The 16,598-nt window shown below is 39.2% G+C and overlaps 3 protein-coding genes across 6 annotated transcripts in view; 1 reads left to right on the top strand and 2 right to left on the bottom strand.

The window, feature by feature from the left end:
• The window catches only part of LOC130916739 (A disintegrin and metalloproteinase with thrombospondin motifs 20), a 301,389-nt gene extending 298,066 nt beyond the window's left edge, over nt 1-3,323 (bottom strand). Inside the window, exon 1 of the mRNA XM_057837674.1 lies at nt 3,036-3,323. The gene's annotated coding sequence lies outside the window, so the exon portion shown is untranslated. The remainder of the gene's footprint in view (nt 1-3,035) is intronic.
• Nucleotides 3,025-16,093, top strand: irak4 (interleukin-1 receptor-associated kinase 4). Of its 3 annotated transcripts, none has more exons than XM_057837678.1 (11): nt 3,025-3,316; nt 8,408-8,553; nt 8,774-8,938; nt 10,728-10,888; nt 10,967-11,031; nt 11,095-11,209; nt 11,290-11,399; nt 11,819-12,005; nt 12,314-12,376; nt 12,442-12,606; nt 12,699-16,093. In XM_057837678.1, the coding sequence occupies exons 1-11, from the start codon at nt 3,150-3,152 to the stop codon at nt 12,753-12,755; spliced, it is 1,401 nt and encodes a 466-aa protein (XP_057693661.1). In that variant the 5' UTR covers nt 3,025-3,149; the 3' UTR covers nt 12,756-16,093. The 3 variants fall into 3 exon arrangements, with proteins under 3 accessions (XP_057693661.1, XP_057693662.1, XP_057693660.1); XM_057837677.1 differs by having other exon boundaries at nt 3,027-3,316; nt 8,771-8,938; XM_057837679.1 differs by lacking the exon at nt 12,699-16,093 and having other exon boundaries at nt 3,026-3,316; nt 8,771-8,938; nt 12,442-12,612.
• The window catches only part of LOC130916742 (twinfilin-1-like), a 16,395-nt gene continuing 15,225 nt past the window's right edge, over nt 15,429-16,598 (bottom strand). For both annotated transcript variants that reach the window (XM_057837680.1, XM_057837682.1), the window contains exon 9: nt 15,429-16,525. In XM_057837680.1, coding sequence (XP_057693663.1) covers nt 16,355-16,525 — 171 coding nt within the window. In that variant the 3' untranslated portion in view covers nt 15,429-16,354. The remainder of the gene's footprint in view (nt 16,526-16,598) is intronic.

Below are 16,598 nucleotides of genomic sequence, written 5' to 3'. Positions count from 1 at the left end.
CGATTTAGATTCCATTATCGATATTGCTTAACGATTCGATTCTTTATCGATTCTCATATCGATTCTAATTTCGGAAAAAAGAAGAACAAACATTTTGATTGGCATCAAGTTTGTTTAAACAGAAGTCACAACCTTACAAACTCACAACGAGGTCAAAAGAGGCCCAAAGCCTCAATGTTAACTGTGGCAATAAGTGGCAAATGCACAAGAATGTGTAACATTTTACTGAAACATTTTTCTAATAAAAATAAAAAATATTGGTATATTTTGGCATATAGGTCGTTGTTCTGCCTTTGGCAATGTCCCCAAACTTTTTCCTGTGAGGGGCAAATAACTTTTCCCTTCTCTGATGAGAGGCCGGGGTCAGTTTGTAACAGAAAAAGTGTGACGATTGCAGGAGTGCGTAAATGTAAAAAAATTATTGTTTTTCAAAAAGCCACAATCAAATAACCCTCTGTGGATTCTTCACGGAACAAAAGTAAATAAAATAAAAATAATAATATAATAATAATAAATAATAATAGCACTATTAATTAAATAGATAATAATCAAATAACCCTCTCTGAGTTATTCACTGAAAAAGGCCAGGAAATAAATAACACTACTGAGGGAGAAAAAAAACCAAAAAAATTCAAAATGCTCTCTGGAATTGTTCAGGGGGCCGGACCAAATATGGAGCCGCGGGCCGTAGTTTGGGGACCCCTGTTTTTATTTACCAGTATATTGAAATACATGCCTTTTAGTTTTTATGGTGCTTTCACGCTCAAGTGGTGGCGCCCTTGCGCTTCCTCACGCGAAGAAGAGCGCGCTCACGTGAAGAAGAGCGCGCTTACACCGAAGAAGAAGAAATGCGTATCCAAGTGAGTGAGCGAGTTAGTGAGAAAGGGAAACACTGCCACGAGCCTACCTTTGTTAATGTTTGTAAAATATCTACAGAGCCAACGCCTGTATGTATCATCTTCTGTGTTGTTGCTGTGTGTTTCCACTCGCGATCGGACACCTAAATCCAGTTGTGTAGTGGTTTAAACGATGTGCTAATGCTAGCGAACGCATGCTAACTGTTTGTTATTACTGTGTTAGCAGCTAATCATCGCTGATTTACGTTGATGCCAACCTGTTTGTTATTGGGGACGAAATTGATTTTTCATTTCTATTTTTAGTTTTAAGTGATGGTTGAATAAAGTCAGCAAATTATACCAACGTCTTCTGCATCGTCATTTGGGAGTTTAGCTAGCTGTATAGCCAGGACTGAGCCTTAGCGTCTCGGTGAGGACAGTGCAGTCTATTCCCTCCCGATGCAGTTATTTCCATCTCGCAATGACTGCAAGTCGCTTTGTTGTAATTTTTCCTCGTGAAGTGAAGACACACTTTCGAGCGTTCGAACCTACGTGCTGTCATTGTTATGTTTACAGCGGCAATGCTCGTGGTAAACTTTCGTCACCTTTCATTTTCACCCTTTTTCCTGGTGAAGTGTAGCCAAACTTTGGAGCGAGTGGTTCTTGGCGCCATGCTAGTTTGATGCGTCTGGACAACAAGACACGTCACGACGCAATATGCGTCTTTAGGGATCGTTAAAGGGATCGTTAAGGCTTTTTCATTGTGATGTCGAGGCCTCGAAACACTCGGAACCGGTTCCGAATTGGAATCAGATTTCGATTCCCATCCCTAACCATCACTCAAAATTTGGAGGTGTATTAGGTGTAATTTTTCTCACTTCAATTTCTAGTTGGGCCCATGCATAATGACTGGATTGTTTGGTCCTAGGTATCTTATTTATAATAGTCTTAAGGGGCATCACGTTACTTCCTCTGATCACTTCCTCCTGCCGAGCTCCTTCGTGCTGATTTAAGCGACTGTGGCACTTCTCCTCCCTCTGCCCTTGTTCCTGAGCTGCAGGAGATTTTCTTTTCTTTCTTTCTTTCTTTCTTTCTTACTTTCTTTCTTTCTTTCTTTCAGTGATTAATATCTTCCATTCACATATCAGTGAATCCCAACTTTTCTATAGTGTATTCATCAAATTAACAGTTCATTGAATGGCTGATGATTGTCACTTTACCCCTCACAAATTCACTTGTGATTTATTTTCTGTGGAATTTGACATAGAACTATACTTTTTTTTTTTTTTTTTTTTTTTGCTTTATCAGGCCGACATATCACACCAACTGCAAAAATAGCTTTCATCAAGTCACATGCACACCTACACCATTTTTATGACACCCAGCTGAATGGTGAATGAGCTCATAATGCCAGGTCGATGTGTATGGAAGAATAAAAGGATATACACACCAAAAACACACTAATGACTGTAATTACTTTCTTTAATAAAAAAAAAAAAAAAAAAAAGAAGAGCCTAATAGCAGTTTATGTAGTGATGTGTTCCTTTCATGTAGGTTAATTCTCACCATGTGCATCACGAGGATTTAAAATAAAGGCTATTAAAGGTGGGAGAGTTTAGTCATTTATGGTTTAAAGCCTCACTAATGTCTTTTAAATTAGCTTTTTTTATTGAGGACGATATCATCTACTACAGCGTTAAAACTTAATACGGAGGACAGTCTTAAAATGGGAGATAAAAGGAATTTGTCACACATCATTATTACATGGTTTTATGGAGTAGATGGTTTTTCATCTTTAACATTTTTTGTCAATCTGCTCATTGTAAAGGTGTCCTGATTAACTTTGGTGATTTAAGTTTCACTGCTGACCTCTTTAACCCCAATTGAGCATTCTTCCAGACAGACAGATTTTTTTTAGATTGATGTAGGTCTAGTATCATCCACTAGGTGTAGATGTGACACAATAATGACTGTATCAACATACAGGCGTCTCTTTTTTTTTTTTTTTTTTTTTTTTGCGTTTTTCAAAACCCCCCAAAAATCCTAACTCCACTACAGCACCCTCAAACACAACAGTGGTCATAAATATTAATTCTCCTTAAATACAGTGACAACTAAAACAGCACATTGATGAGCCTTTTACTTAGACACGTTGGCTAATTTCCGCGTTGGAGAAAAAAGAAGGAGGAGGCAACTCACGTGTTTGAGGAAGTTGCTCAATACTGTAAAACACACACGTTCGTCTGCCGCGTTGGAAAAACATGTTGCCGTAGAGAGGCGCAGACAGTCATGAAGCTCCTCTTTTAAGATACAATGAACGACTCGGTGTTGGTGACTCGCTCGACTTACATTCGTAAACTCAGCTACAGAACTCTATGTAAAGTGGCTGACTTTTTAGACCCTCAGGACAGATGGAAGGACGTCATCATTTACATCCGGAAGTCGGACGGCCAGTTTAGGTACACTCAGAATCATGTCAGGTATGTCGTCTGTCTGTCCATCCATCCATCCCCTCTCCATTGAGGGTTAGACCTCAAAATATTCTCTAAAATAAAACATACAGTAGTTTGTAGTTTGCTATTACCTCCCGCCACGATACACCACAAATAGCGTACAGCAGGGATCCCCAAACTTTTTCCTGTGAGGGCCACATAACTTTTCCCTCCTCTGATGAGGGGCCGGGGTCAGTTTGTAACAGAAAAGGTGTGACAAATGCAGGAGTGCCAAAATGTAAAGATTTGTTTTTCAGAAAGCCACAATCAAATAACCCTTTCTGGATTCTTCACGGAACAAAAGTAAAATAAAATAATAATTAGTGCTGTCATACGATTAAAAAATTTAATCTCGTTAATCATATGTCAACTGTGTGATTAATCATGATTAATCACATTTCCCTTGGGATAAATAAAGTTGCTCTTCAGGAAAAAAAAAAAAATCTAGGAAAATACTATAGTTGACTTAAAATTTGTTTTAAGATAAAATGTATGATGTGTGAATGAATTAATACTTAACCAAATAGAGTTTTAAAATTTTTATTTAACAACTCCGCTCGTATAAAATAATAAATAAAATAAATTGTCTGTATTATACAGCAAAGAGCTTTAACAGATTAAAGTGCCTCAGGCTAACAATGTGGCTCAAGTACCGTTTGGTATATTACCCAAAATTAACTGTCAATTTAAAGAGCAGACAAGCACAATACAGTAACAATAGCTAGTGTTTCAAAAAATGTGTAAACAACTTGTCTGTTGAATTGAACATTTTACACAAATAAATGCAGCATTTGCAGTTTCACACTAAATGGCCTGAAAGCTGTGTGAGATATAAAATAAAAAAAATAATTAAAAAAAAAAATCACACACTTAACTGAAAAACATTACACTAAACTGTGTGTAAAGGTGTTTAGAAACACTGCTAAAGTTAGCCAGTCATACTCTTATTTTTTTTAACCAACTGCTCAGGCAAACTAGCTTGTTGAAATTTTCAGATAACAGAGCAGACCTTTTCTTTTGAACAATGTGCCCTGTCAAAGAAAACAGTCTCTTTCAAGGAACGGTTGTGTTAGGTGTGACCAGATACATTTTTTGCTAGGTGGGCCAGCTTACTGTGGGCACCACTGTGCGCAGACCACCACTGCAGTGGACATAAGTCCATGCTGGCATTACCTTGTACCTGTCTAGTGGTTTGTCGTTGTTAGTTGCTATTGGATTTTCAACGCCCTCGTCTTCGACTATGTTAATGGGTCTACACCCTACAGTCTCTGTCTACCCATGTAGCAAAAGCAGTAGTCAACCTACTTGTTGTCTTTTGTTGACAAGTCTGAGTCCGCACTCTGCCAGTGTAGCTTGATGACTGCGGCTTGTTTCCCGCAGTGTTAGTGTCATTTCTAACACTAGCTGTGCCCGAAGGTGGTACTTTAGGCTGGTTGAGCTTCGATTGAACGACAGTTCATTACATCAGTATGTGCACACAACTTTGGTTTTATCCAGATTTCCATTAGGCAGCTTTTGAAAACGGAATTTGGTCATCATCATCACTCATCGCGGCTGGCTGCATTATGTCCTGCATTGCCGCGCGGAGAATGTAAACATCAGCGTGTGGGACCACGGGAGGCAGTTGTGGCCAAACTTAGTGTGAGAGGTAAATTGCGTTATTTTTTTTAATGCGTTAATATTTCCAGATTAATCATGGTCGTTAACGCGTTATTGTTGACTAATAATAATAAATAATAATAACACTATTAATTAAATAGATAATAACCAAATAACCCTCTCTGGGTTCTTCACAGAAAAAAGCCAGGAAATAAATAACACTATTGGGGAGATTTTTTTTTTTTTTCCAATTTTTTTTTTTGTTCAGGGGGCCGGACCAAATGTGGAGGCGGGCCGTAGTTTGGGGACCCCTGGTGTACAGTATACCAAGGGCGTGGGTTTGCATAGGGATGGTAGGGGCATAACACTACCAACTTTTCAGGATGCTCAAATTGTCCCAAACAACTTTAAAGCAACCTTATTTGCGTTGCATAATGACTTCATTTCTATAGGTCATTTAGATCGTCTTCCCATATGTTGTAAGGGTTGAAACGACCTTACCATTACGTGAATTATTTTCATTACGATCACCTTGGTTGGCTGATGACTTGACACCTCCCCAACACACACGCACTCACAGCCCTGACAGAAATACATGTCGACAACAAGCCGACTCCTCCGCCCCCTATGAAGAGGAGGGATATTTAAAGTTTTTTTGGCCAGCAGCAGCCATTGCAAGTAATGTAAAAAGACATCAATGTTGTGGAGGTGGGGAACACACCACTAATTTTGCTACTGAATGTCCGAAATGCATCGGTTAGCATAACATTTAAAATGTGAATTTGCTAACCTGCAAAATTCGAGTAGGAAACTGCTTAGAGAGAAAGGTCCTGTATGTGTTTTCTACTGTTAACATTAATTAAACTGTGAGAAATTTAGTGAACCGAGGTTTACCCCTTTCTCCCCAATTTTCATTTTTATTTCATTTATATGGTTTATGTGTTTGGCTGTTCTTGCGGACAAAAGCAGTAGTGTTTACCTGAAAGAAGGTTCCATTTTTATTTTATTTTGTTATTACCTGACTAAGAAGTTTTTTCAGATGTATTGTATATAGTTTCTTTATTTCGACAGACAATGTTGAGCGGCCTCAAAGCAAATATTCATTTTTTGAATTCCTGGATAGTTAAGAGATTATTTTTAAAAATTATACTGCAGCACCTCCGCGACCCTCGTGAGGAATAAGCGGCATGGAAAATGAATGAATGAATAATATTTATTGTGTATGTTAATGTAATTTATGTTCAAATATTGCAATTTAAATTTGCTAATAAAATCCAGGCATTTATTCTAGAAGTTTTCAAAATGTTTCTTTAGAAGTTTTTGAAAACAAAGGTTTAAATCAAACGGTCTATTACCTGAACCAAAACACATGAAAGCTAGTATAAGTCAATACAGATTTATTTTGCATTGATCATTTAGCCTATCAATTAATTAGTTTCATATTCTTGAGAAATGTGGCCCTCACCCCCATTCATCCAATCAGTTTGGTCTTATTAATGTCCTGTCCCCAGCAAGAAGTGTACATGCAGGTTATGTTGTCATATCGTCCCTTCCAATGTTGAAACCAAACCTATGCCTAGGGATGGGAATCGAAATCCGATTCCAATTCGGAACCGGTTCCGAGTGTTTCGAGGCCTCGACATCACAATGAAAAAGCCTTAACGATCCCTTTAACAATTCCTAAAGACGCGTATTGCGTCCAAACTAGCATGGCGCCAAGAACCACTCGCTCCAAAGTTTGACTACACTTCACCAGGAAAGAGTGTGAAAATGAAAGGTTACGACGGGTAAGCACGAGCATTGCAGCCATAAACATAACAATGACAGCACGTAGGTTCAAACGCTCAAAAGTGTGTCTTCACTTCACGAGGAAAAATTACAACAAAGCGACTTGCAGTCATTGCAAGGTGGAGATAACTGCATTGGGAGGGAATACGACTGCGCTGTCCTCACAGAGAGGCTACGGCTCAGTCCTGGCTAAACAGCTAGCTAAACTCCCAAATGACGATGCAGAAGACGTTGGTATAATTTGCTGACTTTATTCAACCATCACTTGAAGAGTGAAATTAAGAATAGAAATGAAACAAATCAATTTCGTCCCCAATAACAAACAGGTTTGCATCAACGTAAATCAGTGATGATTAGTTGCTAATAACAGTATGGTTAGCATTCGTTCGTTAGCATTAGCACATCGTTCAAACCACTACACAACTGGATTTAAGTGTCCGATCGCGAGTGGAAACACAACAACAACAACACAAAAGATGATACATACAGGCGTTGCCTCTGTAGATATTAACATTAACAAAGAACGTAGGCTCGTAGAAGTGTTTCCCTTTCTCACTAACTCGCTCACTCACTTGGATGCGGCATTTCTTCTTCGGGTGTAAGCGAGCTCTTCTTCACGTGAGCGCGTTCTTCTTCGCGTGAGGAAGCGCAAGGGCGCCCCCACTTGAGCGTGTAAGCGCCACAAAAACTAAAAGGCATGCATTTCAATGTAACGGTAAATAATACACGTTAACCCAGCAGTCCCCAAACTGCGGCCCGCGGCCCAAATACGGCCCGCCTCCACATTTGGTCCGGCCATTTTGAATTTTTTTTTTTTTCTCAATCGTGTTATTTATTTTCTGGCCTTTTCCTTGAAGAATTCAGAGAGGGTTATTTGGTTATTAACTATTTAATTAATAGTGTTTTTATTATGAATTATTATTATTATTATTATAAAGAATCCAGAAAGGGTTATTTGATTGTGGCTTTCTGAAAAACAATAATTTTTTACATTTATGCACTTCTGCAGTCGTCACACTTTTTCTGTTACAAACTGACCCCGGCCCCTCATCAGAGAAGGGAAAAGTTATGTGGCCCTCACAGGAAAAAGTTTGGGGACCCCTGCTTTAACACATATTGCCAAAGGCAGAACAAAAACCTATCTGCCAATATATACCAATATTTTTTATTTCTATTAGATAAATGTTTCAGTAAAATGTTACACATTCTTGTGTATTTGCCACTTATTGCCACAGTTAACATTGAGGCTTTGGGCCTCTTTTGATCTCGTTGTGAGTTTGTAAGGTTGTGACTTCTGATTAAACAAACTTGATGCCAATCAAAACGTTTGTTCTTCTTTAACCCAAATTAGAATCGATAAGAGAATCGATAAAGAATCGAATCGTTAAGCAATATCGACAATGGAATCGGAATCGTAAAAATCCTATCAATTCCCATCCCTACCTATGCCCTTGCAGTATACCATCTTTAAATGACCTAATCAAATTACAAATATGCAGTAACCTAATTGTAAAAAGTTATGATCACTTAGGGTTATTGTTTTCTCATCCTGATTAAGAAAATTAAGTAGGAAATACACTCAGACCTTCCCAATGCAACACTCATCAGTTTGTTTGTTTGTTTTTTAAATACAGGGGTACCTGAAGCCATTTGCAATAATCAATATATGTTGTGTTTAATGTGTGCTTGCAGGCGATTTGAGGGCCTTGTTGCTCAGGGTAAGAGCCCAACAGTGGAGCTTCTGCATGACTGGGGCATGTTCAACGCCACAGTGGGAGAATTAGTGGACATTCTCAAGAGTAGCAAGTTACTGGCTGCTGCCAGCATATTGTTACCAGGTAGGAGGTGTTAACCACATTCTATTTTGAAGAAAAGAAAATGTGGACTGGGTCAAGGCACCACTGTTTATACTACATAGTTCTTGCTTTTTTAATCAGGAAGTTGCAATAGTGCCATAAAAAAAAGGAGGATGTATCTATTTTAGTGTAGTGTATATTGGTTTATACTCAATTGTTTTGTTTTCAAAATTCATCTTTTTTTTTCTCTCTATGCTAGAAGTCGTGCTCTCTATAGAGACACCACGAGCATCTCCTGCAACAGAACCCAGCAGCACACGTCTGCCCTGGAGGAAAGCTGAGACAGAGAAGATGACCTTAGCCCCTGTTGCTGATGAACAGCAGACTCCAATTCAGCTGAAGAATGGTGAACCGGACCACGAACAAGGTTCAAAATTTACTTTTTTTATGTGCAGAATGCCAACTCTATGAAAGTTTACAGTAATACAGTATTTGTAGTGTAATATAATTACCGTAATTTTCGGACTATAAGCCGCTACTTTTTTCCTTCATTTTGAATCCTGCGGCTTATAGTCAAGTGCGGCTAATTTGTTGATTTATTTGATTTAATAGGTAACGCTTTATTTGACAGTGGTGTCATAAGACTGTCATAATTATGACATGACACTATCATGGGCATTAATGAATGCTTCATTTATGTCCAGCTTCGATCTTTTACATCCATTCAAAAGTGAAATAATTTGCCGGATAACACTAAATGACATCTGTTATAAGCATTCATAAACGCTCATGATAGTGTCATGTCATATCATATCAGTTGCCATGTTTACATGGAGCCAAATATTCCAATTACAATCGGAATATTTGTTCAAACCGAATAAATGTGTTCCATATAAACACCTCATTCGGAATGAACAGGCCCAAACCGAATGGAATTTCATTCCGATTCACAGGGGTGGAACATTCCTTTTCCCAAACCGATTAGAAGTAAAATTATATCATGTAAACAGGGAAGCGGAATGGTGTCTGGTTGCGTTCTTTCTGCACATGCTCCGTACTGACGTGGTGACGTCACTTGGTGACGTAAGTAACGTCACTTGCAACATGGCTTCCAAGCACACGCACAGCGCACCCACACAACTTTTTAAATGAACGGCGTATCATTCTGAAGTTTTGTTTTCACTCGAAAAGTTAAAACAGCAGCTGATCTGACGATCGATCTCCATGTTTTGCAACGTGACGCTTTGTTTTGATTAATCTGCGCATGTCAGACGGCAGTTGTCAAACGTCCTTTCGGAATAAAGGCAGACACATGTAAACGCTGGATCGGAATAAATGAAGTGACATGTAAACAGCTGATGTGAAATTTCCATTCGGAATGATTTGAATCGGTATGAATAAAAGTCAGCATGTAAACGTGGCTAGTGTTTAATGACAGTCATATGGCACCACTGTCAAATAAAGTGTTACCATAAACCATAAGTAGCAATTAATGAAACAACTGAAACAGTAACTGAAGAAATAATTACGGTAGCACAGAACATGAATTTTGATTGTTATTTACTGCTGTAGTGCTGCAATGCATGCTAGGAGGCATATTGGAAAACAGCAGTTTTGACAGCAGGTGGCAGCAGAGGTTAACTGTCTCCCCCATGGGAGCAATGATGACCAAATGAAGCTTCTTGAAGCAATGAAGCTTTGCAACCAAGTGGTTCAAAGCTTCATGGTGGTTCAATTGGTCATATAACAGTTGTTTGATGCCGCTGTCAAATAAAGTGTTACCTGTTAATATCTTTTGGTGTTAATATCCCATAATACAGGGAGGATAGCTGCAGCTTAAAGTCCAGTGCGGCTTATCTATGAAAAATGCCGTTTTCGTGCCAAATTTGGTGGGTGGCGGCTTATAGTCAGGTGCGCCTTATAGTGCGAAAATTACAGTAGATACAGTGGGGAGAACAAGTATTTGATACACTGGCAATGCCATTGGCAGTGTATCAAATACTTGTTCTCCTCACTGTATGTAGCACAAATTGTAATTAAATTCTGGACTCAACCAAAAGCCCTTTCTAAATGCATTAAAGATATATGAAAGCATTAGAAAAACAAAAGCATGGGGGTAGTGTTTATTGTTCACTTCACAGTTCTGAGTCCAAATGGATGGACTGCTACCAAGCTCAATGTATTTCTATCAATGTCTTTTGGCCACTGTTTGTTAGGTTCCACTAGTTTTTCATACAGTCAACTGAGGGAAATTACTAGAAACTTTGACGATCGCCCCACGTCTGAGGGCGGCTGTCGACTTGGAGAAGGTGGTTTTGGGACGGTCTACAAAGGTTTTCTGCAGGACAAACCAGTAGCCGTGAAAAAACTCAACATGGTGAGTACCATGGAGAAAAAAAAACTGTTTTGCCTTCAAATCACACTTTATGTCAAGTAATAATGAGAATTTTTGCAGATAGATGACGTCTCACCCAATGAGCTACAAATTCAGTTCAACCAAGAGGTTCAAACGCTGACAGTGTATGTTTGTAAGCGAATCTCTGGTCCAAGAAAATCAATCTATAGTAATTATATTTTTGACAGGTTGAAACATGAAAACCTAGTGGACATGGTAGGCTACTCCTGTGATGGACAGGTCCCGTGTTTGGTGTATGCCTTCATGGCTAACGGATCCCTGCTGGATAGGCTGGCTTGTTTTGTGAGTGCCATCTTCTGCACATATTATGTGGTCTTGCGCTTCCACATGAATAATTTGTGTTCTTCTCCTTGTTCTTTTAGGAAGGAAGTCCTCCACTGTCCTGGCGACAGAGGTGCTTGATAGCTGAAGGCACTACAAGGGGTTTGGAATATTTGCACAGCAACCATCATGTCCATAGAGATGTGAAAAGGTGTATAAACGTATTTTTTTGGTTAAAACATCCAATATATTGTCCGCTTAATATTTTAATTATTTTGTTACCATTCAGTTTAACAATTAGAGTGTTTTTAGCACCTCAAAAACGAAACAGCAAACATTAGCCCTTTGTAAAAGTATAACTAAATTGTCACACTATCATTTGGCATGCAATGTACTGATTTTGAACTCATGAGTCTGAAATTTAGAGGTTCACCTTTAAGATGATGACTAGTGAGCTAGCTAGCTGTTTGTCATTTCGCTTAGACGTCTCTTGCGTGGAATAGAGGGTGAAATCACTCTTCTTGCTTGAATAAGCATATGACGCCAAAAATGTCAAAGTGTAATTAAATGTGAGCTCTGCATGAGTCAGTGATACCACAGAGCATTTAGTAACTCATTCTCTCTTCTCAGTGCAAATATCCTCTTGGATGAAAATTTAGTAGCCAAAATTTCAGACTTTGGCCTGACAAGAGCCTCAGCAAAGCAGACGGCAACAACCATGATGACAGAAAGGATCGTAGGTACTTGTGCATATATGGCACCCGAGGCGCTGAGAGGGGAGATCACGCCAAAATCAGACATCTTCAGTTTTGGAGTGGTAGGCTGTTGACTGACACTTACACACAGGGGTTCCCTAAAGTTTGACTGTCCCACAAATGTGCGAGTTTTAAATTTGACACCTGACTTCAGGTTCATCTGACGACTGGAACCTTCGCTCAAGTCTTCAGAGCCATTGAAATGTTCACTGACGAACGTTTAGGGAGCCCTTTAAATATTTCCTCTACTTTATCATTATGCTGATAATACACTGTTTTAATACACATTAATTCACTTGGAAAATTAAGATCATATTCCCTCTCTCAAAAAGCTTCATCTGAATCAAATATGTCTATCTGGTATATACAGGTGCTGTTAGAAATATTATCCGGGCTCTCACCAGCAGATGAAAACCGGGAGCCGCAGCTTTTGGTAAAATAAATGTGAGCTCTATTTGACTGATTTGGTCAAATAACAACATTGCCACACTCTGACAGATTGACATGAGACACGACATCGACGATGAAGATGAGGAGCTCACTCTAGAGTCCTTTATTGACGAGAATATGAGCGATTGGGACATGAGCCAGGTGCAGACTGTCTACTCTCTGGCCAGCAGCTGCCTCCAAGAGAGGAAGAACAGACGGCCGCTCATCACACAAGTATGATAGAGGTCTTCTCAAACTACGGTCAATAAAATTATTTGAAGTAATCGATGATGCATCCTTTTAAAACTGGTGCTGTTTGTCTACAGGTGCTGTCTGAGCTCAATGGTGTGGTCAAAAACAGTTCACTGGAGTCTTACGCATAGGACTGAAGTTGACTAAGAACAGTATGAACACCTGCACACGTCTCGTGCTGATCAATGAATTGTATTTGCGGTCCACACTTTTCAACCTTCTTAGTCACTTGTAAAAGAAATACAGAGGGGAATAAATTACCTGATGAGAGCTCCATCAAGGACTTTGCATATCCAAGCCATTGAAATTTTCTTTTTGGAATCTAAGAAATTTGCCACACCCACCTAAAAAGGTTTATACTTTGGAATTCCACAAAATGACACGAAGCATTTTTTTTTTTTTTAAATTGATCATATGACCATGGTCTCAATAAATGAAGCTATTCCCGTTGACTGATTTAAAAACAGACTTCTATATTGCTGTGACAACAAACGAACACATGAAGGTTTCTGGCTGAACCAGTGTGACATTCATTCGAGCTCAGTTTCCTCAACGCTTTTTTTTGTTGTTGTTTTTTTAAACTTTGGAATGGGTTATAGTAGCTCACCCAACCATGTATTGTTGCGTGTGAGTCTGAATAACCCGATTATGTACAGTGGGGAGAACAAGTATTTGATACACTGCCTATAGACCCTACTCACATCCACGCCTCCGCGCCATATTGTCCGTCAGCTCGTCGGGCTTAAGCATTACCGCTACGTAAATTCCTCCTATTATGGCGTGTTTTTCTGCTCGTTAACATTAATAATCAAAATGGTGAAGGCGTGTGTGGCGGTTGGTCGCAATAACAGAGAAGATAGACGGAGAGACTTGAAGTTCTACCGTATTCCGAGAGACCCGGAGAGGAGAGCGGGATGGACTGCTGCAATTCGACAAGAAAACTGGGCACCAAACGATCACTACAGATTATGTAGTAGTCATTTTATATCTGGTAAGATGCATTTAATATATATTTAGAGGGTTTTGGGCTGACAACCACAATTAAGATCATTGCGAGGCTAATCTCCGACAACATACAGTTTCAAATTCAAGATGCTTATTTCTTCCACCATCATTATTTTTTGAATAATATTTAGCTGGTATCAAGTGAAAGAAGTTAAACAGGTGTGTCCAAACCTTTTACAAAGGGGGCCAGATTTAGTGTGGTAAAAATGCGGGGGGCTACCTTGGCTGATTTACATAGAACAATATATTTAAACAAATTTTAGCAAGCCGTTCTGTGTGTCACATTTGCTTTATAATTTTTTTAATTCATAATTTCAACAATCTTGTCTTTGTGGCGTTCTCTTTAGACACTCGGGCTCTTGCGAAATACTGCTGCTGTGAAATTAAACTAGCTTCAAGTTGCTATAATTTCTCGCTGCGTATCTTCCCTGTAATGTTGTCGTACATGTCAGCGTGTCTTGTTTGGTAATATTGCGTCACTTCGAACTCTTTGAAAACAGCGACTGTCTCTTTGCAAATGAGGCAGACACAGTTGTTGCGTGTTTTATTGAACAAATAGTCCAATATCCATCTATCCTTGAATCGTCGGCTATCGCAGTCAACTTTTTTTTTTATCGATTGTCGCCATTTTAGAAAATTGGAAGTAAAGGGTCACACGGGGTAATGTTGCTTAAAGTTTTTCAAACTTTCGTGAGAATAGGCTGATTTTGTGTGGACAAGATAGTTGTAGATATCAGGGTAGCAGATGTCAGGCAGAGAGGGCGAAGACAGCGGGTCGAAAAATATCGATTTAGGCATCAAATATGGATCTGGCGAATGGATAGACTGAAGCTTTTCCACATAACGCCTTTTATGCAACGCATCCAATGAGTTTACAGCGTCTGAAAGCACCGGGGCGTCCATGAATTGCACTATAAATTGAAACCATTGAGAATACGGATAAACACTGACGGACAATATGGCAGCCGGATACAGCGACACGTCATTCTGTGACGTCGGTGAGTAGGGTCTATAATTGCATGTGAGTCAGAGTCACCTGATTTTGAGGCTCTGCCAAAAGTGTCCTGATCCCATAGGTTGGACATGTATTCAGGAAGGGAGTAAACATTTTTGGCCAGTTTGAATAAAGCTATCCCGACACTGTACTCATATAAGAGAGTTTTTAACACAGCGCTGGGTTCAACTAAGTGGGGTGGGGAGATCACAAATCCCCTTTTTTTTTTTGCAACACAGTTCTGTAGCACAAGATAAGGTGGCCAACAAATTACATTTAAATATTTTGTTTCACATAAATTTATATGGAAAAAAAAAAAGTTGGTCATCCAATAAGATGAACTGAGTTCTTGACTTTTTTTGCCGTCACTCAACATTTTATCCTTGTTCTGAAATTTCAGTAGTAGAAATATACCTCTACAGTACAGTAGATAATGCACATATATTTTTGCAATATCCTTATACTTGTGGATTTGTTTTGTTACTTGTAGCCATTAAGTCATTCAGTGCTATTGACAATTGTAGACATTAATTCCATTTCAACTGGGAAGGTTGGCGCTGAGTGATGTTTCATGGCCATTGACGGCAATAGGCGTCCAATCCAATATGACTCGGGACCTCCCAGTCAAAATGGATTGGACGTTCATCGCCATCAATGGCAGCCAAAAAGTTAACTTTAGAATATCTTTTTCACTCGGTAAAATGCTTCTGAAATTAACAATCTGGCCTGATTTCCAATAACATGATCGGATCGGGAATATCCGTAGTTAAATTTAGTTTTCATTGAATGACATACGTACAACATGTGCAATTTAAATATTTTTATTCTTCTTAAAAAGAAAAAAAGGTCTGTAAGAAAACAAATAAGACCAGACATGATTTTCATCTCTATTTCTAATGAGACTATGAATACTAAGGGATTTTTATCCCCAGCTTCAAACATGAGGTGAGCTTGGTAGTGTGCCTAATGTTAAGTCATCAGTAGACAAGTGGCTGTGGCAACATTTTGATCAACGCAAATATTCCCTTTCCTATTCTGTAGCACACCCCCTCCCACTTGCTCTTGCTGGGATTCTGATCCCGTGGAACCTGACTTTCGATGGATATGTTAGTCAAAGTCCCTCAGTTACATCACCACCAGAACATACACTTACACACGGCTACAAATACGTACATTACAGCACTTGCATAGAAAAATAAGTTTCTCAGCAGATGATTTTTTTTCCTCCTCTATCCATGTAAACCAGTTATATAAAACAACAAAATAATGCAATATAAAATGTTAAAATCAGAAGACAAGAATTAATTCATTTACATCTCTGCTTTTGGAGCACCAAAAGGTTGTGCACAGTTAGACACACTAAGACTAAGTGTTAGGGTGGAAGGAATGCAAGTTGGGAATTTAGGGGATGTGAACTTAAAATTAAATGGGGGGGTGGGGTGTTGTCATATTGGCGCAAGTTCACACTAAGATCTGAAAAAAACAGCTTATTTTTCACTTGTTGGGAATGTAATCACAGATTAATCGGCTTCCATTTGGCAAGCTACAAATGGAAACTGCTGAAATGTGCCATTGCTCATTTGTCCTCGAAGTGCATAGCTGGCTTTGTTGATGGGAATGTGAGGTTGTCTTTTTTTCTTTCTTTTTTTTTTAAACAAGCAAATATGATAGCCTCAATTAATGAATGTTCCACTATGGAACGTGCACAGAGTGTGGGTGCCGAGGTCAAGTTTAATTATCGTCCTCATCGCCATCCGCGGGGAGTCGGGTGATGCGACGGCAGCCCCGCTTTCCTTGAGGGCCTTTGGGCTTTGGGAATGCCTGCTTGTGCGCGTGCTGCTTGGGATGCACCTCCTCATACATGAATTCACTGGTTAGTTCGTCTCCGTTTTCGATTTCCAACTGATGGAGAAACAGGAAACAAGCATATACGGTAATTAGGTGACCTGTCCGTGGCAAAGGTAGGTAGTAACGT

Source organism: Corythoichthys intestinalis, chromosome 5, assembly GCF_030265065.1.
Source record: "Corythoichthys intestinalis isolate RoL2023-P3 chromosome 5, ASM3026506v1, whole genome shotgun sequence".
Classification (NCBI taxonomy): domain Eukaryota; kingdom Metazoa; phylum Chordata; class Actinopteri; order Syngnathiformes; family Syngnathidae; genus Corythoichthys; species Corythoichthys intestinalis.
Note: the sequence above shows the minus strand (reverse complement) of the source record. Positions and strands in the feature narration are given on the sequence as shown.

Excerpts from the sequence above, each read along its gene's own strand:
- irak4 (XM_057837677.1), top strand. The coding sequence starts at position 3,150 with ATGAACGACTCGGTGTTGGTGACTCGCTCGACTTACATTCGTAAACTC. Across the intron at positions 11,210-11,289 it reads TGGATAGGCTGGCTTGTTTT|GAAGGAAGTCCTCCACTGTC; the intron begins GTGAGTGCCATC and ends TTGTTCTTTTAG. Across the intron at positions 12,377-12,441 it reads ACCGGGAGCCGCAGCTTTTG|ATTGACATGAGACACGACAT; the intron begins GTAAAATAAATG and ends ACACTCTGACAG.